Genomic DNA, 24,195 nt, shown 5'->3' with positions numbered 1-24,195 from the left:
TACACACAAAATAACAACCTAGAAATAAAAGAAGAAAAAACAATAGTGAAAACCCACGGCTTATCCTCAGCAAACATCGTTTAGACAATAAAAATTAGGAGAATTAAATTATACTAACAAAAATTTTCCCCTTCAACCAAAGAATCTATGTTCTTTTCAAATACTCATAGAATAGTTACATAAAAATAATCTTACACTGTGAAAATAAAGTCAACAAATTCTCCAAAGTAGAAACCATAACCTAATCACGATGCAATACAAATAGATAATAATTTTTTAAGCATAAAAAAATTACTGGGAACTTTGTGGAAAAAAAAACCCCTACAGTCAAGGAAGGAACAAAACTGCAATTAGAGACTCTTTCTACAATACTGACTATCCATCAAAATTAATGGGACATGGTCGGAGTTGTACTTAGGGGGAAGTGCTTCTTAACGCTTTTATTATCAAACAAGAAATAATGAAACTAATTCAATCCACAAAATCAGCAGAAGAGCAATATCAGCCTCGGGTGAGTGGAAGGAAAGAATGAATAAAGATAAAAAACAGAAATCAGTAAGTTAGATAAAAGGGAAAGAATAAAGCTGATAGCCCCAGAGTTGGAGCTTTTGAAAGACCAAGTAAATAAGCGAACTTCTGGCTGGAAGAATTCACACCAACTCACAGGAGCAGGTGCGAGAACAGGGATGCAATCCCAGACACGGTGGAGAGAGAAGCGTTTCGGGGGACAATTCTGTACCGATACTCTTGCCAATAGCCATAAAATGGATGACTTCCCAGACAAACGTACATAAAGAAACTGATTCGTGAACAAAAGCTTTCATGAAAACCCAGGGGGCCCCACCACACACACGCGATATCCCCTGTACAAACCCCAAAGAGTGTCATTCCAAAAACCTTCCAGAGCACATTCTCCTTGCTGTTTGGATTATGCTCGGGGTCATTTCCCCTGGACCAGTCCGCCAGGGTGTGAGCTCCTTGGCCCCAGGGCTGCCAAGAGGCAGAGCGCTCTCTCCGGCCCTGCTCTGGCTGAGCCTGAATGCCCTGGGCTACTTCTGAAATAGACCAAAGTGAGCCGATTGGGAAGGTGACAGAGGTGGAACCCAAGCAAGGGTGACCTGGTGAAGGTACAAACGCGGGGAGCCCCCCCCAAACATGGCTGGTTGACCAGAGGGGGCTGCGTGGGGGCCACGTACACAAGCCAGGGCCTTCCCCACCAGGACCACCTCCCTTGGTCATGAAACCCACCCTTCCGGGCAAGCCCCACCTCTGGCGAGTCTTCCAACACTTGACTCAGAGCCAGCAAACCCTCGGTCAGAGAGGTCTGACCACCCACGCGTGGACTCCCACCCAGTAGGCGGAGTTGGAAAGTCTGCCCCCAGCTGCCCATACCCCAACCAAGCACCTCATCAGCCTGATCGGATGTTGTATCTTTTAACAGTCATTCCACAGTCATCAAAGTCAATGAAGGTGCCCTCCACGGTGTCACCGAAGCTCAACATCTGATGTGAGGGCTTTCTCCCCTGTGACCTCATCCCATCTCATGGTTTTAGGCGCTATCCCTCAGTCCCAATCTCCCGATTTAATCTCCGGCCCCTCGTCCTTGAACTCTAAACTCACATAAACTCGAGCCCAGGCCTGTCTCTCCATTAGCCTATAACCTCTATGGACACAGAGGCTTTGACTTGCTCACTGCTACATCCCCAGTACCCGGGCTACTGTCTGGAACACAATAGGTGCTCCTTGGAGAAATATTTGTGGAATGAATGAGGGAAGGCGACTCCAGTCCCTTCACCCAAGTTTCACTGAACACCTGCTGTGTGCCAACCCAGCTGAGCGTCAAGGAGTACAGATAAATCCAGTCTTGTCTGAAAGAAACTCCTACCTGGGGGACAGGAGGCCCGGACGCCCCCACCTCTGCTGCAGACTTGGCAGTCTCACCTCTGCACTGTGCAGAGAGGGCAGCTCACCTGAGAGAGGAGGGGTGGGGCTGAGTTGTAAGTGTTGCTTGTGACCCTGCTCCAGGCATCTTAAACCAAGCCTGAGGTTAAGGATTTGGCAGGGAACCTCTCATTAGTATATCATTAATTAGCGCCCCAAGCTCCTCAGGATATGGCCAGTAAGCCATTAACCCTTTGGCTTCCTGAGGAGCGCAAAGTCTGGCTGGCAGGACTAGAACAAGGCTTGCAATGGAGCAGGGGCAGGCCAGAGTCAACAAAACCTGAGAGCCATGACTCTGGAGCCTTTACCTTTGCCCCAGAAAAGTCTGCCCTTCCTGCAAAGGTGGTAGCTTCCACCTCCGGCTCCCTCCTCCCCGTGACCCCGGCCCCTGCTTGGGAGGTGGCTCAGGGTTACAGGACAGCACCTTCTCTGGTGTTTTTTACTCTTCCATCAACTGCAATGGGGTTTGAAAGAGTGGGATCTTCCCCAAATTTCTGACTGCACACCCCCAACCAAGGCTACACAATGCAAAGCAAATTCTGACAAAGCATGAATAGTTTCCAAGTGTAGCAGGATGCAAGACATAGCCACTGTTATTATTAAAACACACTTCAACTCATACCTGATGGGTTCAAAGGGAGAAAATTAATTTCTGTGTGTGCAAAGAATATACACCAGTATATACAGACACACACCCATATGTACACAAAACCGCTTTTCAATAAAAAAACTTGAATTTCTCTATAACCCTTTTATGTGTCCTGTCACGTCCTCCCCAATATCCGACTCATCAACCCTCTGAGCAGGAGAAAGGAGCAGGGAAACGTAAAGAAAGCAGAGGAGTTGGAGGGCGGGCCTCATCAAAACAGAGGTCTTTGCTGATGGCCACAGATCTTCCACCCCAGTGGGCTCCCCCTCTCAGCCAGCTTGGCTCTGCCTGCTATGGGGAAGAGGGCAGGTGGTACCTGGTTCGCAGGTTCTCTGGCTGCGGTGGGCCATCAAACACCGACAGGACGTCAAAGTCCTCTTCCAGGGCGAAGGACTGGAAGACGAGCTGGATCCTGTGCTGGTCCTCCGCCGTGATGGTCCACGTGCAGTTGGCATAGTTGGGGTAGCCATATGGGAACCCTGGGCTCTCGACTGTCCCGTTGGGACCCTGCAGTTGGAACGTGCAGTTCTGGCCTGAGAGAGAGAAAAGGAGCAGTTCAGGGAGGCCGAAGCACTCCGACAAGCTTCCTGCAGGACTGGGGCCCTGCGTCAGAGATTCATAAACCCGCTTGTCCACGCGCCTCCCCTGGGCCAGCTCTGCGCTCGTCACAGAGGCGGGGGAAGGTGAGCGGCCGACATGGAGTGCGAGCAGGTTGTGCCGATCATGAACCTGCAACATTGTAGCCAAGCCTCATGAGAGCCTGCGAGGCAGGACACCGAGGCTCAGAGACAGTGAAGTAAAAGGCAACCAGGACAGGCAGAATGTGGACTTCCCCTTTACGTTCGATGCCAGACCGACGATTTCAAACCTTCCCCATCTTCCGCAGCCTGCTGACTCTCAGGCCCTTCATCTCAGCTCCTGGCCTCTCCTCTCACTCTCCATAGAAAAGAAAAGCCACCCCTGGGGATCCCCAAATCCAAAGCCATCCAGCCTGCCCCATGCTGTCTTCCTTCCTCCTACAGAGGAACACCTCTCCTTTGATCTAGACAGTAAGGACAACAAAAATGGGGGGGTTCTATGGAAAGTAACCTCACAGGGCAATCTGATCAAAAACTTCTAAACGCTGGGTAGCCATGCTTCAGGCCTATAATTTCTTTAGTGAAAGGTTTTTATCTTTGCCTTAAGCAAGCCCTGTGCCTTCTTTCTGTGCTGAAGACACCTCTGAAATGCCTCTTTTCAGGCCCCTCTGAAGAAAAACCACCCTCAAGAGAGCCCATATTCTCATCGCCCAGAAATCCCATCCCTGCCTTGCTTTCTCCTGCCTTCCTGGAATCTTCCTCATGTTCCCTAATTCCAAATGCATAAAAGAAGCTTCAAACTGTCCTTCTAGGAAGCACTTGTAAGACTGCTGAGATCTCGCTTCAAGGCATATCCTCTGGCTCAAATAAAAAATTTAAAGAATTATCTATAGGTCTGGACATGCTTATATCGACAACTTAATCTTTCCATGTGCCTTTCAGATCCAGTTCCCCCCTCTTCTCCTGAGCCTCCTATGTGCTTCTGTCTTCGATATGATAAAAGCCCATGCTTACACATTTCCTCTCTGCAAGAACCTTCCCACTGTAATGTGCTCAAGACTCCATCATTAAGAAAACAATTCAGACTTCTGCCAAGATGGAGGCATAGGTGGACATGCCATGCCTTCTCACACAACCAAGTTTAGAGACAACTAAATATTAGCAACAGAAAACACAGCCAGGACACAGAAAATTGAACTTTTCGGAAGTCTGTTAACAACAAATTCTTCAGTCTGACTGGTAAGGGGCGAAACCAGCAGCTGGTGGAGCAGGGTGGCACAGGAAAACTCGGTCAGATGGACTCAGGCGCGCGAAATTCAGGCGCGCGAAATCCAGGAGCAGGGTTGGACCTAGTGAGCGACCGAGCGAGCCACCAAGCGAGAGACCACGGGGAAACAGTGAGGGAGCAGGGCTGTGTGTTGACTGTGGTCGCGCATTGGTGTGCGGATAGACAAGCGAGGGAGTGGGCCATTAGACCGGGACCCAGCGGGTCCCCGCGGCAAGCAGCTGGGAGGGCGCCGCCATCTCCCTGCTCTGACCCCACCTCCACATACAGCGTCATAACCCAGCGACTCTGAGTGGCCCGGCCCCGGTGAACCACCTAAGGCTCTGCTCCTCACCCAGCGGCACAAAACGGCAGAGGGGGTCGCCATTTCCCCGCTCTGACCACGCCCCCACATACAGAGTCACAACCCAGCGACCTGGGAGTCCAAGGCTCCGCTCCTCACACTTAAAGGACACGAACAGACCAAAAATGGCTCAAGAAGATCTCAAAGCCCCAGAGCCTATAAATCTAAGCAATGAAGAAATAGCAAAACTCTCAGACGCACAGTTTAAAACACTGGTGATCAGGATCCTCACAGAACTGGTTGATTATAGCCGACAAATTAGACAAATATATGAAGGCGAAACTAATTGAAATGAATGGAATTGCACAGGAAACCAATAGCAATGAAAAGGAAACTGGGACTCAAATCAATGGAGTGGACCAGAAGAAAGCAAATAATGGCCAAACAGAAAAGAGTCAAGAAGTAAGAATTCAAAGAAATGAGGAGAGTCTTAGGAACCTCCAGGACATCTTTAAATGCTCCAACATCCGAATTATAGGGGTACCAGAAGGGGGAAAGGAACAGCCACCAGTGGAAAACTTATTTGAACAAATAATAAAGGAGAATTTCCCCAATCTAGCAAAGCAAATAGACTTCCAGGAAATCCAGGAAGCTCAGAGAGTCCCCAAGAACTTGGACCCAAGAAGGAACACACCAAGGCACATCATAATTACATTAGCCAAAATTAAAATGAGAGAGAATCCTAGAAGCAGCAAGAGCTAAGGGGACAGTCACCTACAAAGGAGTCCCCATCAGACTGTCAGCTGATTTCTCAAAAGAGACCTTACAGGCAAGAAGGGACTGGAAAGAGGTATTCCAAGTCATGAAATCCAAAGACCTACAACCAAGATTGCTCTATCCAGCAAAACTTTCATTTAGAATGGAAGGACAGATAAAGTGCTTCTCAGATAAGATCAAATTCAAGGAGTTCATCATCACCAAGCCCTTATTATATGAAATGTTAAAGGGACTTATCGAAGAAAAAGAAGTTAAAGAAACATGAACAGTGAAAGGACAACAAACTCACAGTTATTAACAACCACACCTAAAACAAAAGCAAACTAAAAGGACAGCTAGATCAGGAGTGGAAACATAGAAATGAAGATCTCAAGGAGGGTTAGCAAAAGGGGAGTGGGAAGAGGAGAAGGGGGGAGAAGGCACAGAAAATAAGTAGCATAGACAGTAGATAGAAAACAGATGGGGGGCAAGAATAGTATGGGAAATATAGAATCTAAAGAACTTGAGACACGTGGTCATAAACTAAAGGGGGGGTAATGGTGGGGACAGGGGGTAGGGTGGAGGGGAATGAAGGGGGGGAATAGAACAACTGTAACAGCATAATCAATAAAAAAAATAAAAAAGAAAAGAAAACAATTCCCCACTCCACTCTTCATCTCCCTCCAGCCTTATCTCTGCCTTCCTCTTTACAGCCAGTGACCAGGAAACAACCTCTCTGTAATTTTTGTTTCCACTTCCTTCCTTCACATTCACTCTCCAGCCCTGTTGCTTCCACGGCCGGGTCCCAGGGACCTACCCAAACAGGTCTACTAAGGTCACTGATGGGTCCAGCGGGTATTTTTCAGTCTCCTTTTAACGGAGTTCTCTCTCGGCTGCCTCTAACACTGTTGTTCACCAACACCCTTCTTCTGGAAACATTTCTCCCGGGCCAGAGGTCTCGGGCAGCTCTGTGAAGGCACACTGCCCAGGGGAAAGGCTGACCTGTAGATTCTGACCCATGAACAGCATGTGGGTGGGGCTCTCCCTCCCTCCCTGGTCCTGCAGGGAAGCTGCTGGCAGGAACATCATCTTTGCTCTTCAATAAGAATAAAATCACTGAAGGTCCTCAGGCCCCTAGAGACCTCTTAGTCCCGTGTCCACTCGTTTCCAGACAAACCCCGCCCTTCTCGGCCCTTTGTACTGGCCACACTCTCCCTGCACGACCACAGGACTTCTGCATATGCTGTGTTTTCTCTGCCTGGAACACTCTCCCCTCCCTTCTCGGCATATTCATCTTCCAGATGACAAGTCAAACCCCCTATTATATGCTCTCGTGACACCATAACCTCTCCTTGGTAGCACTTGTTACAGAAGCAAATTTCCATGCCTCCATGTCATTATTTCACAAATACCTGTCTCCTTGCCAGGATGCACATTCCCTGAGAAAGCAGGGAGTTTATGTGTGAGTGAGTTTTCCCATTTTTATAGCCACACATCAAGATCAGTACCAGGCATACGATACGTTTTCAATAATTTAACATATTGTTTGTATTTGATGAGTGTTTGGTTAGACACTCTTAACGGCTTTCCATATGTTGGCTTGTTTAATCCTCACAAAGCCCTATAAGGTGGATACTATCAATGTCACCTCTATTTTACAGGTGAGAAACTGAGAAACAAAGAGAAATTAGGGGGCCCAGGCACACTGTTACTTACAGGTGGGATTTGCATGTAAGCAGCCCACTTCAGACCCAGCTTCTTAACCATGATGCTGATAAACTGACTCAACCTAATCTGTTCAAGCCCCTTTTTAAAAGTTAGGGATTAACCTAGAAAGGACAATTAATCTCTAAAATGAGCAATATTGAGGGGGGAAAAGCCTTAACACAAAGTACCCCAGTAAAAGAGAAAAAAGTCAAGGTCTTCTGAGCAAATGCTAAATGGGCATTTAGTAAAATAAGGCACGTAAACCTGATTAAAATAAGCATTCAGAACCGGGAGAAAGACTATTTCCTCCACCGTGATAACACATCACTTTAGAACAATTACCTACATCGTGCTTCTAGTGAAACACCTGATTATGATCAGGAATGAGAGAGAAATGCCGCCATCACCTCTGAGACGTCAATCCTGTTGGAAGAGCCCACGCAACACAAGGACGGGCGACGGGAGGGAAGCACGCACACGGTTTGCAGGCGGCTTGTCAACATTCCCAGAAAACCCAGGAGGATCAATTACAATGTTGCTGGAACTAGTAAGAACTTTCAGTCAAGTAGCAAAATGCAAAATAAATACACAAAATCAAAGACATTTCTGTATGCCAAAGACAGATGAAAATACAATGAAAAAATATTGTGTACGATAACTACAAAATGCATACGATAAATAGAAAAAACTCAATAAGGAGTGTGTAGGCACTGCGTAAAATAACTTTCATTGAGGGATAAAGGCTTTTGAATAGTTGGAGAGACACAGCATGATCTTGAGGGGAAAGAATGCTGAAAGGTTAATTTAGAATATTAACCTTCTGAAAAGGTATCGAAAAGTTAATTTATAAGCTTAATGCAATTCTGATCAAAAGCCCGATGGCTTGTTTTAAATTTAGTCAAATTATACCTAAGTTTAACTGGAAAAATAGAGTTACACACAAAAATTTTAAAGGTAGTAACTGTGGTAGTCTTATCCTACAAGACACTGAACAGAACCATCGAATGACGTTTACAGAAGGACTGTGGCCATGGTCCAGAGTGGCAGAACATGAAACAGTATCGCAGGAATAGCCTCAATACACACAGAAACTGAAATATGTGTAAGGCAATATCTAAAAATCAATGAGAAAAAAATGTTGAGAGAAGAATTATCTCCGCAACTCACGTCACACACTAAAGTAAATTCCAGATGCAATAAAGAGATAGAAGTTTAAAAGCAATGAAGCCAAAAAAATAATTAGAAGGAAATATAGGCAAATAATTCTGCAACTGTAATTTTCTGAACATAAAAGCTGTGGAAGATACTATATAAGGTTGATAGTTTTATCCACAAAGTATTCATGGTAGTATGTGAAAAACAGAATCAAAATCAAAAGGCACACAAAGATGGGAGGTAGAATGTAATATCCTTGATGTAAAAAGGACTCTAATCAATAGGAGAACGGCAAGCACTGTCACCGAAAGACCAGAGTCTTGAACAAGTGAGTTCACAAAAGAAGATGTGAGTAGCCCAGAAACTAGAAATAGTCAGCCACAGTAACCATGAAATAAGACTTGAATTTCCAATACTTCCAACGGAGCCCCCCCAGCTCACTTCCCTCACTGCGAAGGACCCCTCATCTTCTTGGCTCCCACTCTAACCCCTGCCTGGTGACGCCTCTGTATCACATCATTCGTTCGCTCAGACCACAGGCGAGACGTGAGCAAATACACCCACAACGGCAGTTCCCTGTTAAAGGGATGCACCAAGTACTTCCGAAGCAGGTCCCACAAGAGCCCCACTTTCAGGGCTACTCTCATTCGTGTCCTGGACAGCCACTGATGCTGACATTCGCCACCATCCCAGCACCTGGGCTCAGACTGGCTCAGTTCTGCAGTTTCTGACTCAGCACCTGGGTGTGAACGATGAGGAAACAGGTTGAAGGGGGCTCAGAACAGAGCCCCAGGGAACACCTTCCGCATATGAAGGACAAAGGACAAGATGACAAGAGTAGGGGGCAGGAAGGCCAGCAGAACGGTGGGAAGAGACCCAGAGGGCTGTTTGATGCAGCAGAAAGTGACCTGATGCAAGCACTACAGAGAGGCGGAGATGAGGGTCTTGGCAGTCTCTCAGTCTGAGGTCTAAAGGGCCCCTGTGGATGTAAGGACACTGCGAGGGGAGCTTTGCCCTGGTCCCTACTTCATCCCCAGTGCCTAGGATTCAATAACTTCGCCGAATGGATACACGAATCTTAGCAGAGGCAGGTGGGGAGGTGGCCAGGGGCCAGATTATAGCAGGTAAAGGCAAGATCAGCTGCTGAGAAGGTGGAGGCCATTATACTTTCAATAGCAATTTATATGTTTTTTTCACTTTAGAAAATTTGCAAAATAATGGCAAGAATAAAAAAGAGGAAACATTATAATCTCACCTTCCAGAGGCAACTGCTGTGAATATTTTCATTTATTTTTTCTAATTTTTAATGCCACATTTCACACCGGTGAGATAATGTATATTTAATTTGTGTTCTCTTTTCTCAGCAAATTATTCTTCAAATTACAAAAGGCCGTGGGCCCCTGTAACGGGCGCAGACAGGCAGACATGGAACACAGAGGCTGGTCTCCCGTCCACCCACTATGCAGGAACCGAAGCTGACAGGCAGGTGTGTGCCCTCCTCCAACCTCCTCCTCTCTCATGCAATCAAACGGACACAGTATGGGTGAATTTTTATTATTTTGTTTCAAAGATGTAATTGGAGTTTTAGCTCATTTCTCTGCAACTTGCTTTCTCACTTAATCCATCAGGGACCCCTTCCAGGTCAGCAGATACATCTCTAACTTGTTTTGTATATAAATGAGTAATATTCCATGGCACGGATGTATCTCAATGTACTGAACCACCCCCCTGCTGATGGCCATTCGGGTCATTTCTTGGTTTTCTTTTGCAACAACTCAGTAAACATTGTAACATGCACTTTTCCTCCGAGATATTGAATCTGCTCATAAACAGCATTTTAAATGAATGCGCAACATTCCAATATGCGGTTACACTGGAATTTACTCAGCCATTCTCCTATTGTCAAACAATTCAATTGTTTCTGGATTTTTCCCCCTGTTATTTATAAGTAAGACCTGGACTCTTAGTACAGTCCAGGGACAGCATGCTGGTCAGTGCCATGGAAAAGACTTTCCCACGGCCAGAGTCCCAGAACCAATGTTCGCTTTTGCAGAAGTGGCCTCCAGCTTTGGCTTCGGGGGAGGGGCGGTGCTGTCCACACTGGGTTGGCTGACCTCTGTGACAGGCATTGTTGGAGGCGGTTAGATTGGGCCAGAAGCCTGACTTGTCTGAAAGTCTCCCTGAAATCAAAAGCATGTTAGTGCAGGGGTCTCCAAGCCCTGGGCCAGGGACACGTACCACTCGGTGTCCTGCTGGGAGCTGGGCTGCGAGGGAAGCTCCCCTGAGCTCTACCTTCTGACCCCACCAGCCCCTTACCTGAGCTCCACCTCTTACCCTCCCTCCCCACCCTGTGAAGAACCTGTCCCTGGTGCCAAAAAGGTTGGGAGCCACTGTGTCAGGGAGCTGAGAAAGTTATACAACGCTGAGCAGCCACTCCGGACTGAAAAGCTCGTGGAGCGGGAGCCCACGCCAAAATGGCGAAATGTCCTCTCATGCCTACGAAATGCTGAGTTTCTTCCAAGGAAAAGCCTACCTGTTCCTCACATCTAGTGACCAGCTTGCTGCCCTGCAGACAGAAAGGCTGCTGTCGACTTTCCTCTGGGGGCGGCTTGCATTCCTTTCTCAGTACCCAGGATGGGTGGGGTCTGCCTTCTCTCACCCACGCCTCTCAGTCAGCGCAGCCACCGAACGTGGCCAAGACCCACTGCAGGCTCAAGGACAATCCTGGAGAAGAACCAGACTCTTTGGGTTGTTGTCCATGTGTTTGACTTTGGGTGACCTCCCTGGGACAGACCTCCAGAAGCGCAGATTTCTGGGTCAAAGGATATGATCTTTCTGAGGTTTTGGCTCTGGATCTCCCGTTTGGTTTCTTTCTTTCCAGAAAATGTGCACCAGCTACATTCTCAACAGCCATGTGCAGGAATGCCCACCTCAAGGCGTATTCACAACACTGCCTATTACCTCACTGAGAAGTTTTTGCCCACGTGACAGGTGCAGAAAGAAAAATCCTATCTTATTTTATTTAGCATCTCTTTGTGACTCAGATTCAACATTTTTTCTTAACCTTTCCTAGTGATTTCAATTCCTCCTTTTGGAAACTATCTGATAAACTCTTTGGCTCGTTTTTCCATGTGAAGTTGGTTTTTCCTTAGCGACTTACACATTACATCCTCTGTGTGTCAAACGCACGCAGTACATATGTACCTTCTGTGGTGATTTTGGCCTTTTTATGGTGCTTCACATAGAGCTTTCTCGGTTTTATACACTTAAACCCTCTACAAGCTCTTATCCTGTTTGTTATCAACTCGTACCAACTCCTTACAGAATCAGGATTTCGCCCTTGTCATCTTTGCTGCAAACACTGTTTTCTCTCTGGCTGTGCGCTTGCTTCTGTTTTGCCCTGGATGGTCCATGCAGATCAGAATGCTCACTTTGTGCGGGCAGTCACCATTACCCGTCTTTTTCTTGGTAATCTATTTCCTCTGGCGAGGTTTGGAAAGATTTCACTCTGGCTTCTCGTCTCACTCAGTGGAAAAGGCAAAGTCTTTACTGTGCCTTGAAAGCCCGATCTGAATGGACACCCACTGGCCTTGCCCCCTTCTCCCGTCTCCCATCTGCTCCTCGCTGTGACCGCCATGCTGCCTCCTGGCTGCTCCTTAAGCCCCTCCCATGCCCACCTGGGACACTTGCATTTGCTCAGTGTTCAGCCCAGACAGCTCTCCCCCCAATGCAGTGTGATCCACTCCCCCACTTCCTGCAGTGGGACTCAAATACCACCTCCTTAGGAACCACCCTAAATAAAGCCCTGGCCTCCCTCCTCTCAAACCACGGCTCCACAGCACTGAGCACCCTCTGACATGCATGTTCCTCCTTATGTTCTGTCCCCCCCGACCCGCCACCAGAATGCAACCTCCAGGACAGGGGTCTAGTTTGTTCCCTGATCTCTCTCCAGCACTCAGACCTGTGCCTACACAGAGCAGATGCTCACAGAGGAGCTGTTGGTTAAATGAACGCATCGTGGATATTAACCGCCCATCCGGCTCTCTGTGCTTGGAATGCTCTCTCTCTAGTTCCTTCACCCAGCTAACCCCAGGCACTTTAACACTGGCTGCCTCCTCCAGGAAGCCTTCTGGGAGCCCTCAAGTCAAGGGCCAGTGTTCTTCCTTTGTCTGCTCCTTGGGAGTGAATGAATGAGGGAATCTCACTGCCTTCACTGATGGTGACATCGTGACATGTTTACTCCGCTTCTTCTCTAGCAGCCTCCTTGAGATTTTCTTTTCTTTTTGTCTCCAGCACCTCGCTCAGCATTTGCCCACAGCAGACACTCGGTACATATTTCCAGAATGAATTATTTTTAAAAGTAATGCTCAGAGAACACCTACCAACTTCACTTGTCTGTGTATTTATGGTTCTGTAAGTGTCTTCGTGCAGAGGTCACGGAAAGGTCTTGGGTTCCAATCTCCATTATGTCAACCTAATACCTTGTACAAAACTCTTTCAACCTTAAATTCGATACCTTTACAATTAGCACCCACTTTTACAGATTAATGTGACGATATCTGTACCTGATACACTGTAAGTGATCAACAAATACCAGCTAATCTTTCAATAAAGGTTCAGACTTTTCATTGTATACAGTCCCAGTCACTTCTTGTTAAGGTTATTCTCAAACATTTTATGCTCTTTTTGCTGCTCTAGCGAAGGACATTTTTCCCATATTTTTTTGTCCTAGCTGGTTATTACTGTATACAGAAAACCTATTGATTTTTATACATTCGTCTTGCATCCAGCTGGGTTTCTGAACTCTTATTAATTCTAAAGATTTCACAGTTGACTCCCTTGGGTGGTTTAGGTACACAATCATGTTGTCGACAAATAATGATAATTTTGAGGACATAACTCTTTTGACTAGTTTGGCAGGAAAATCCAATTGGATTCTGCAAATATTTATTGACTGGTAAGGTCAATTTTGGACAAATTTAGTCTTAGGTGCCAGTGGGACACCCAGATGGAGATGGGCAGAAGGCAATTAGGTCAGCAGACTGGGGTTTGGGGGCACAGCCTGGGCTGGAGGCGTGGGTTGGTTGGAGATGTGCGGTGAGGGAGACCGGCCCAAGAGGAAATGCGGAGGAGAGCTGCAGATGTGGGCAGGTAATCACACCAACCACAGGTGTCTCACCTGGCGCATGGAGAACCGGCCAGACCCCTCGAGTCTCCGGCGGGACTCTGGCCCAGCTCCGTGCATGCCTTTGGCCAGGGGCACCTCGTCGGCACAGATGGGAGGAGAAGGGGTCAATTATCCTTTAGGAGTGGATCAGAGGTGACGTCACAGCTGCAGAGAAGCTGGCATCGAGCCTCGAAGCCCATCTCCCTGACACGTCACGCTTCCGTCACACCAAACAGCTCATCATCGGGAAAACAGGAAAACACCCCGGGCCCTTCCGGGCCCCCCAGTGCCTGGCCCTTCTCCTGGCCTGCCCTTTCCTGCCTCCCCAGCCTAGAAAACCTCACTCACTGTCCCAGATCCAGCTCGCACAGCACCTCCTCTGAGGGGCCTCCTCGTGGTTTCGCAGGCCGCTAGGTTCTCCCTCTCCCTCAACAGCCAACCACCAAATTCCAGGCCCTCCCCTCCCAATCGGTGCTGGAACTTCGCCACCCTCAAGAGAACGTACTGCCCGCTACGCTAAGGTGTACTGTCCTCATCACAACGCACACCCAAGTATACATGCTGCTGCGCGTCCTCCCCACGCCCCGCTCCTCCACCCCACACACAGCACACACGGCACCGCTCGGCCTCTGTCTTCCTTAAGAAGGGCGGATTCCTTGGACAGAAGCCACATTCTGTCACGCTCACCCTGACCCCCAGCAGGCTGCTTGCACAACAGTGCCCCGTGCAGATGTGCACAATGACTGCTCCTCGCACACAGCTCCGCCAGGTTCACTGATCCTGCCGAACTGCAGACCCAGGGCCCCCCACAGTCCCGCTCCTGGTGCCAAGCTCAAGGCCTGGTGCAGACTGCCCACGTGCATTGAGTTTTGGGTGACTGAATGACCACGGTGTTTTTGCAGTGTTTCTTGTTTCCTAGCAGTCTTAACAATCAGAAATTTCCAGTAATATGTGACCATTTGGTCCAGGGTTTCTGAACCTCAGCGCTGACGTTTTGGGCAGAATAATTTTCTGTGAGGGCCAGCCCTGTGCATATAAGATGTTGAGCAGCACCCTGGCCTCTACCCAGTGAATGCCGAGTAGCGCCTCCCTGTTGTGACAACCAAAGTGACGACAGACATGGCCAAGTGTCTACTAGAAGGGAAAAATTACCCCTAGTTGAGAATCAGTGGTCTAATTCTTAGCTATTTTGGAGTTTTTAATGAAAGCTAGAAATAATCTTTCCAGAATAACATACGCGGGAATCTAACCTGCCACCTTTTTCATTCATTTCAGGGGGTCCCCAGACCGAAGAAGCCTGTCCCTGGGGTCCCCAGACAGGAGCTTCCTCCCCTTTGTTGTGCCGTGACCCTGTCTGGTACAGGGTCAGTTTCCCTCCAGCCTAGGGAAACCTTTTCAAACGATGTTTTTCAATGCACAATACAAAATATATAGAATTATATTGATATATAGTTTTCAAAATATTCTGAAAAGTTATTCTGAAAAGGTAGTAAGACAGGTACTGCTTTATGAGTGCATTAGCAACAAGATCTGGCACTGGGCCAGCAGACACTGCGGTTTGAAGCATCGGTGCCACGTCTGGACGGCGGTGGCCACCGCACTGTCCCACGGCAGCAGCTGCGATCACATCAGCAGCAGGTTCACAGGTCCTGCCAACACTGCTGCACTCTGTGGCCTTTACTCACAACTGATAGAAATGCTAAGTTTCAACAGGAGATGAACACAAAAAAAGATGGAATTCCATTTAAGTTAGAGACCTCCCCCCTAGATTCTATCAAGAGCCAAGAGGTGCAAGGCCAAATTCGATCTCCCACTTGGCAGGTCGGAGGAGGCCTGCTTGGCTCCAGGCCCCACGAGCACGGGGGCGAAGCGATGAGAGGGGTGAATTCGGCACATGGTCTGCGCCCGGAGGAGTTAGCAGAGGAGTACACAGACAGACGGACAGATGGCGTCTCCGCCGGACCAGTGGTTCAGGGAGACCCCGCTGTTGGATCCCAGGGAAGTAGCAGCACGTACGCACCCACCCAGGAAAGACTGGAGCTTTTGTGCAGGTCTGAGAAGGAAACCAGCACATACCCACGTGCTTCACTACCATTATCTCCCTAACCCTTGCAGTGACCCCACCGAACGTGCTCAAGGTCAGACAGGCAGCGGTGGGAGACCTGGGATTCCAACCCAGATCTGTGTGAAAGCACGGACCCCTCCCCCTGTGAGGCTCTATCAGGGGCGTCCAACCTCTTGACGTCCCTGGGCCACACTGGAAGAAGAGTTGTCTCGGGCCGCATGTTAAATGCACAAACACTAATGAAAACTGATCAAAGAAAAAAAGAGGTTTTAAGTAAATTTATGATTTCATGTTGGGCTGTATTCATAGCCACCGTAGGCTGCTTGTGGCCTGCAGGCTGCAGGTTGGACACTCGTGCCTAAGGATTCCACCACATACCATTGGGGACATCCTTTCAAAGCTTAGGGACTCTGTACCCCACACGGGGGGCCAAGTCCGGGGTTTACTGAAAAGAGCTTCATGCTGTTGCTGTGCCTCAGGGACTGGACACAAAGCAGGGTCTCCTCCTCTCCGGCCAGGGATGCACACAGCAAAGGCCCAAAACAATGCGTGACGGGCAGGGTGAGGCAGCGGACCTATCCCTGTACCACATCCAGTCACTCGGCGGAAACAAGTGCAGGCTGCTCAGCTTGCTACTTCTGACTCCAGGCTCTCTGATTCTGCTGCATGCGCTGAACACAGAAGCCGCTACTGTGGACCAGATATGATGTTCTCTGCCTGGTGATACAGACACAGCTCATCTGTCATTGTTTTGAGCCAACAGCAGCCAGGGGTCATTTATTATGTTGACGGGGGAATCCTGGACCGGCAGAGGTATCTTGGCATTGCTGATGGCAGAGCCTCTTATTCCCTGAGTCACGCCACACAGCCCTGGATCAGCACTGAGAGAAGGGGCCAGGTGTCTGGGGACAGCTGCCTCTGCCAGGCTGGTCCTGCTCCTGGCTGGGTCTTGCAGAATGAACATAAGGAGTTATCACTGCGTTCCCCTCAGCCGAGAACACGTCTGCGCCGTGGCTTTGGTCCAGGGCCCTAGCTGAGCACAGGGCCTGCCCCAGAAAAGTTCAGGGCTTAGCACACGCTTGATTCATGCACTGATTTGTTTAAAAATTAGCACTGAGCACCCACAACCTCTCAGGTACTACTCCTTGTCCTCTCACAAGCAGTCCACGCTCTTGCCTCAGGACCTTCGCACTTGCTCTCTTTTCTTCTGCAAATTTCTCCACCCCACCCCACCCCACATACCGCCAAGTTCTTCTCCTCCTTTAAGTCTTTGGTCAACCTGGCCTCCTCCATGAGGTCTACCCTGACTACCCTCTATGAAACCGCAACCCTACTGCTCCCTCCATCCCTGGCACCTCCGATCTCTGCCCCTTCTGGAGTTCCTTTCTTCCACTCCTGTGCCGCTGTGCAGTAGCGGTCCTCAGCTGGTGTGCAACGAGAATGTAGTCAGGGGCACGGACCTCTTATCCCTTACAGTGTCAAATTAAAAAATGACAACAGCCAACACGACAATAGCCATCCAGTGTGAGTGGATCGAACTCATTCCTTTTTGTCAGATCGGCAAAACACGTATTTGTGGATGCGCTGCAGAGTTTTAGTAATTAGTTCATGCGTGCCAGGAGCTGAAGAAGGTTGAAAATCGCTGCTCTATAGATAGAACCCTGTTATGTAGTTTACCTGTATGTCTTGCTTACTGTCAATGATCTGGTTCTTCCTGCTCAAATATTCAATCACAAGAGCAAGGCCTTTGTATCAGTCACTGGTAAATCCCAAGTGCTCAGAACTGTGCCCGGCACACAGTAGGCACTTAGTGAACAGTCACTGAATGGATGAACTATAATCTGGTACACTCACATGCAACTCCTGTAGGCCCATCTCCTTAAAGACCTAAGATGCCAAACCAGCCACTACAGCCCAAGGGCCGTCTGTGAAGAAAGTACCGATCCAGACCCCAGGGGTCAGACCTGAGGAGGAGGTCCCTTGGTGCCACTGCCCACTGCTACTGGAAGAGGGTGCAGCCAGGGGGCCCCCAAAAGAAGGATTTGTGATGGGGTCCAGAACTCAGGCTGTCCAGGACATATTAAAAACATGGGATGTCCTCACTCCCACAAGCCTGAGCTGGGGGCATGGGACACGTGGAGCAGGGCCATTGAGAGCTGTTTTGCATAGCAACAGCTTTGCAACTAACCTCTAGAATGATCATTTAACATATCTATAAACCTTTAACTAGTTTATAAGTTAAATAGCTGTGGCCACACTTTGAGCCAGGGGTGTGGGAGTGACTTCCACCCAAGATGTAACTGGGAGGCAACTCCCCCTGGTTACAGAGCCTGCGTGAGAGTTGGGAGACGGCTGGCTCCACGCCATGGGGCCACGCCTGCCCAGACCCAGGATGGCAGCCCAGTAAAGCTGGAAGGATACAGGAGTGCTGGCCAGCGTAGCTGATTGTGGGAGGAGTCGGAAATGGGGCTGCACAGGAGGACTGGCTGGGGGATTTAAACCCAGATGCGGCAGCCATTGAGGAGAGGACCACGTGCTCTTGGCAGGGTGGGGACCCCCGCAGCCATGTGAGGGAGAATCACCATGTGGCAGAGAGAATCAGGCAGCTTTAGCAGAGAATCACCATGCGGCTTTCTATTTCCTTTCCCGACATATGGTACCCCAGACTGGGCAAAGGGGGGAAAGAAGGACTGTGTGTTTGTGGGTGTTTTAAGGGACTTTGGGATCTTGATGAAGACATTAAGTCACTATTCTTAAGTCTGTATAACTTGAATAAATAACTCCTTTCCTTTTTACCAATCTCTTACATGGAGAGCCACAATTCTCTGGTGAAGAGAAAGGCGAACCTAGTACAGTAGGACCCCAGGAGAAGGGGGGTCAATTCGGTAACATTGTGAGACCCCCTTCCCTGGTGGCCAATCAGGGGAAACCATGGGAGACCATATGTGCAGTAGCTTTGAAGTAATATAACTTCTTGTACATGCGCAGTAAAAGCCCGCCAAAACTAGCCAGGAAGGATCCGCCTTGTAAGAACAGAGGATTGACCTCCAGTCCCTGAGGTCCATCTCTGCTTGGAGGTGGCCTGCTCCCATGTTCTCTGCTATAGCTCTGGGTGTTCGGTTCAATTCTTTGTCCCGATCACCAAGAACCCACTTGTGCCCACATGTGACACTTTCACGGCTGTCTCCCCACCAGACTGACCTCCCGGAGGGCAGACAGCGAGGTCTGTCTCCTTCACCCGTACGTCCTTGAGGGCCTGGCACAGGGCTGCCCAAGCAGACTGGGGAAGCAAAAGATGAAGGAATTTCGCCATCATTTATCAAGTACTGTCTGCGTGCCTGCACAATGCTGAGCTCCTTATTCACATTCTTCCTTCCAAGGCTTCCTAAAAGGCAGGTATTAGTTTTAACCCTGTTTAACAAATGAGATTTAGGCTGAGTAACCTGTCCAAGCTCACATACATAACAGATGGCAATGCAGGGGTTCCAACCCAGGCTTGCCTGACTCCCCAGACGGAGATCTGAAAGTGTGTGTTCTACCCCAGCAGTGGGATGAAAGACAGGGAGGGGGAGACCAACAGGAAGGGGGGAAGGAGGAAGGGTACGAGAAAGCAAGAGGAGAGGAGGGCGGGCGGGCCGCACACCAGATGGAGCAGAGAGGTCCGGGAGAGCTGACAGAGCCCTGGATGGACAGGCACCCACCAGCTCCGCCCCTTCCTCCTCGCCCAGAGCAGGCACAGAGACGGCACCTCTTACCCCAGAATAGACTTTATTCCAATTAATTCTTTTCAATCTCTCTCTCTCGCAAGCTTGAATGAACTAAGGGAAAAATAAATTTGAGTGGGTAGAGAATCTAAAAATTGTGTCAGGGAGTAGTGAGAAATGTACTTCCTCTTAAAACCCCTATAAAAAGAAACCATCGCAGCCCCATCGCTGCCCCCACCCGCACATGTGCAGGTTGTGGGGGACAAGGCAACTAGGCTGGGCATGTGCAGGAACTGCTTCAGAACCCGCTCCAATCACCTGACCTGCCCTTAGAACATGCCGCTGGCCACTTCCTCTGAAACCCAGTACTGGCCCTAGGGGCCTTCATTCCCCTTGGTTTCCTGACTGACCTGGTCAGTCAAAGCCACAGCCTACACACCTGCCTGATGGCCGGGTAGCCTGCTCGGTCCAGCAGAGAGCCCAGCCCACAGGCGGTCAGCACATGAAGTTACTCCAAGGGCTTCTGGGAGAACTATTCTGCAGAGTTCTACAGATGAAAGTGTTGGAGATCCTTCAGGGACTCCAGAAATCCTGCCGATGCCCCCTCCTTTCTCCTGGGGGCACAGCAAGTTGGTGTCACCATGCCAAGACTAGGGCAGGAAACACCAGGGCCATCTGCTGGGTGGCCTGGGGAAAATGAAACGTATATGTCAAATGAATGAATGAGTGAAAGAATGAATGCATTGGCCTTCCAGAGGGAGAACCTATACAGAGGAAAGTCTACTAGGGGCCTCTTAAATCTAGTTAGTCCCAATGCTGGGGATTTCTGGAATAAAAAATAAAACACCAGCTTGGGAAGTAGCATAGAGCTATGGAAAGAACAGAAGTCAAGCCAATTCAATGGATATTTCCTGGGGTCTCTCACAAAACAGCAGGACCCTACCCTGACAATGCTTGTGGTAGAGGGGCAGCTGGGAAGCAGGTGTGCAACAGGGAAGGGCAGGGAATTTGCAGAAGGAAGGAGAAGAGGGACAAACAAGAGGGAGAGGGAAACCCAGTGCATCTCCACCCCAGTGAGCTAAGCACTGCCACCAGCTGGGCCGCAACTTCTCGGAGGCTGGGGAACCTGTCCTGTCCCTACTTCCTTGTTCTCTCCCGGTGATGCTTCCCATGTAAATTGTTAGGATCCAGAGGTTCCCATCTTCTTGTGCTGCCCGAGAGGGCAGTGTGGGTCTGATCACACACAACTAGAGAAGTCGAAGGTGTTACATCTAGTGGGGTGACAGAACTGGGACACAAAACCTCTGGCACCTGACAGACCCCACAGATCCAATGTCCTCTCAAATCACCTATGTCCCTGAAGAGGCTGAGACACCACGCTGCCCTGTAGCACGGAGATGTACAGGCTCCACCTGGGCGGACAAAGTAGAAATACGCTTGCACTTAACCATCCCCTGCCCCCAGGGTCACCTGTGGGATGGGAGAGAATTTATTACGGTTCAGCAAGCCCTTTACAGGTAAGGCCTGGTACCCATCCAGCCCCTTTCAGTCCAGTGGCCTCTGCTCGGAGAAGGTGACGAAGGGCAACCGGGTGAGGTGCCACTCAAAAGGCGCTTGGGAAGTCACGTCAGCAAGATGGCAAAAAAGGCAGCCCCAGACTCCGTTCCCCAACAGACTCAATCACAACATACAGTCCAAACTTTTCGTGAGAACTCCATAGCCATTTAAGAAGTGGCAGTGTACCAGGCAAGCTCAAAGTCAAAAGCAGTCACATTGAAAAAGGAGAGCAAAGGACCCCATTTCACAGCCATCACTATAGTGTTTGCCCCAAGCCAGCACAGCTCAGCAAGACTGGGAGGAATATCCCAGCCAGCAGCTTCACCCTTGGCAAAGAAAGAGAAGAATGGGATGCAAGTCCAATAATCCTGCTTTTCGGAGAACTACCCAAGGGTCTGCCTTTTTGTCTCTGGACTTACTAGTACAAACAGGAAGTCGGCGCACACTGGGTGCACAGGAGCCGCAAGGAGCAGGAGAGCTCAGTGCCTGCTGCAGCACCCGAATGCCTGCAGTACCACAGACAGACACCAGAGGGAGCAAAAAAATTCAAACTTCTGGGAAGAAAAGGCAAAACTGACTAACAAACTGTTAACAACCCCAGAGAAAACACATTCCTGGACAAGGTTTGAGAGCCCCTGGAAGCTCTAGCCAGGCTAGTTGAGGGAAGTCTTCCCGTCTATGAAGCCAGTCCATAAAGACTGGCTGTTTTTTTATTTCTTAGCTATTCTAAGAGAGGTGGCTTTTTTTTTTTTTCAAATGCACAAATCACAGCAAAAAATAGTAAGGCGCATGAAGGAACAGAGAAGCATGGCCCAATCAAAGGAACAAAATAACTCTCAAGAAACCAACACTAAAGAAATGGAATTCCATGAATTATTAACAAAGAATTCAAAATAATCATGTTAAAGAAACGATGCACTACAAGAGAATATAGACAACTAAACAAAATCAGAAAACAATGAATAACAAAACAAGAATATCAACAAAGAGAGAGAAATTACAAAAAAAGAGTCAAGTAGAAACTTTAAATCTGAGGACTATAATAACTGAACTGAAAAACTCACTAGGAGGGTCCAGCAGCAGGCTTGATCAAGCAAGAATCAGTGAGCTCAAATACCGGTCCTTTTAAATGACCAAGTCAGAGGAAAAAAACATGAAGACAGTCCAGAAAACCTAAGGGACTTATTAGGGAACGCCCCCTAGAGGACCAACGTACACACTACAGGAGTCCAGGAAGGAAGAGAGAGGAGCGAGCAGAGCTTATTTAAGGAAATAATGGCAAAAACTCCCCAAATCTGAGGAAGGAAATGCATATCCAAACTCAAGAACCTCAAAAGCCCCCACCTAGAATGAAACCAAAGAGCCCCACGCTGAGACACACCACAATGAAGCTGTCAAAAGTCCAATACCTAAAGAGAGGCTCCAAAGAAACAGGAAAATCGATTTGTCACATACAGCGGAGTTGTCATAAAGTTATCAGTGGATTTCTCAGCGGAAACCTTGCAGGCCTGTAGAGAGTAGGAGTATACATTCCAAGTGCTGAAAGGGGGAAAAAAAACTGCCAATCAAGAATATTATAACTAGCAAAACTGTCCTTCAAAAAATTTAAGGAGAAATAAGGACCTTCGCAGATCAGTAAAAGTTGAAGAAGTTCATTACCGCTAGACCTGCCTTACAAGAAACTGTTGAAGAGTTCTTCGAGTTGAAATCAAAGGACACTCCAAAGCAACGTAAAAGCATGTGTGTATATATATATATGCTAAATATACAGAAAATAGAAAATCTTGTAATATTGTAATGTTAAAAGTATTTAACATTACAATATCTTAACATTAAGATTACAACGTTAATGTTAAAAGTATTTTAACATTAACATAATTTAAAAGTAACTCTTAAATCTGGTATGAAATTTGAAAAATAAATATAAAAAGTAACTATCATAAAACTATGTTAATGGCTCTGGTTGGTGCGGCTCAGGGGATTGGACACTGGCCTGCAAACCAAATGGTCACAGGTTCGATTCCCAGTCAGGGCACATGCCTGGGTTACAAGCCAGGTCCCCAGTAGAGGGCGCATGAGAGGCAACCACACATTGATGTTTCTCTCCCTCTCTTTCTCCCTCCCTTCCCCTTTGTCTAAACTAACTAAATAAAATCTTTTAAAAAACTATGTTAATGAATACACAATATAAATAGATATGACTTGTGACACTAATAACATAAATTTGGGGGGACAGAGATATAAAGGAATAGAGTTTCTGTATGTGTTAAAGTTAAGCTGTTATTGGCTTGAAACAGATTGTTCTAACTATGTAGAGAAATTCACAAAAGAAAGTAAGAAAGGAATCAAAAATAGTCACTACAAAACAATCGATGAAACACAAAGAAAAGTAGCAAGACAGGAAAAGAAGAACAAAATATAACACATACATAAAAAATTAACAAAATGGCAATAGTAAGTCCTTCTCTATCAGCGATTACTTTAAATATAAATGGATTAAACTCTTCAGTCAAAGAATGGAGTGGCTGAATAGTTAAAATAAAACCTAACTATGTGCTTGCTATGGGACTCACTTAAGGTAGATGGTAAAAATTGACAAAACTTTAGTAGAATAACTAAGAAATAAAGCAAGACTCAAGTAACAAAAATGAGAAGTGGAATAGGAGATATTAAAACTGATGCCACAGAAATAAAGATCATGAGACTATTATTAGCAATTATATGTCAGCATATTAAATAACTTAGAAGAAATGAATAAAGAGATTTAGAAATAGAGATTTAGAAATAAATCTCTAAAAACTTCCCGCCAAGACTGAACCATGAATACAAAATTGCAATAGACTTATAACTAGTAAGAAGACTGAATTAGTAATCAAGACCCTGCCAACAAAGTAAAGCCCAGTACCAGATGGCTTCCCTAGAGAATTCTACCGAACATTCAAATAATAATTAACAACAATCCTTCTCAATTTCTTCCAAAAAACTAAAGAAGGAACATGTCCAAACTCATTTTATGAGGCCAGCATTATAATTTTTATTTGACATCAAAATCAGACAAAGATACTATTAAAAAAAAAACTACAGACCAAAATCCCTAATGAATATTGATGAAAAGTGCTCAACTCAACATTAGCGAACTGAATTCAGTAACACATTAAAAGGGTTATCATCATGGCCAAGTGGAATCCATTCCTGGAATGTAAGAACAGTTCAACGTGCAAAACTCTATGAATGGACCTGGACCCTTCTCTGCCACCACGTACAAAAATTAACTGAAAATGGATGAAAGCTCTAAATGAAAGGCATGAAACCATGACACTCCTAGAAGAAAACATAGGGGGAACGTTT

The 24,195-nt window shown here is 47.6% G+C and overlaps 1 protein-coding gene across 1 annotated transcript in view; it reads right to left on the bottom strand.

Moving 5' to 3' along the window:
• CSMD2 (CUB and Sushi multiple domains 2) overlaps positions 1-24,195 on the bottom strand; it is a 546,707-nt gene that overhangs the window by 485,114 nt on the left and 37,398 nt on the right. The window contains exon 2 of the mRNA XM_053660680.1: positions 2,907-3,123. Within this exon, the coding sequence (XP_053516655.1) occupies positions 2,907-3,123 (217 nt within the window). The remainder of the gene's footprint in view (positions 1-2,906; positions 3,124-24,195) is intronic.

This window comes from Artibeus jamaicensis, unplaced genomic scaffold (assembly GCF_021234435.1).
Source record: "Artibeus jamaicensis isolate MK-2021 breed Jamaican fruit bat unplaced genomic scaffold, CSHL_Jam_final scaffold_847, whole genome shotgun sequence".
In the NCBI taxonomy this organism is placed as follows: Eukaryota; Metazoa; Chordata; class Mammalia; order Chiroptera; family Phyllostomidae; genus Artibeus; species Artibeus jamaicensis.
This window is presented reverse-complemented; position numbering and strand designations above follow the sequence as displayed.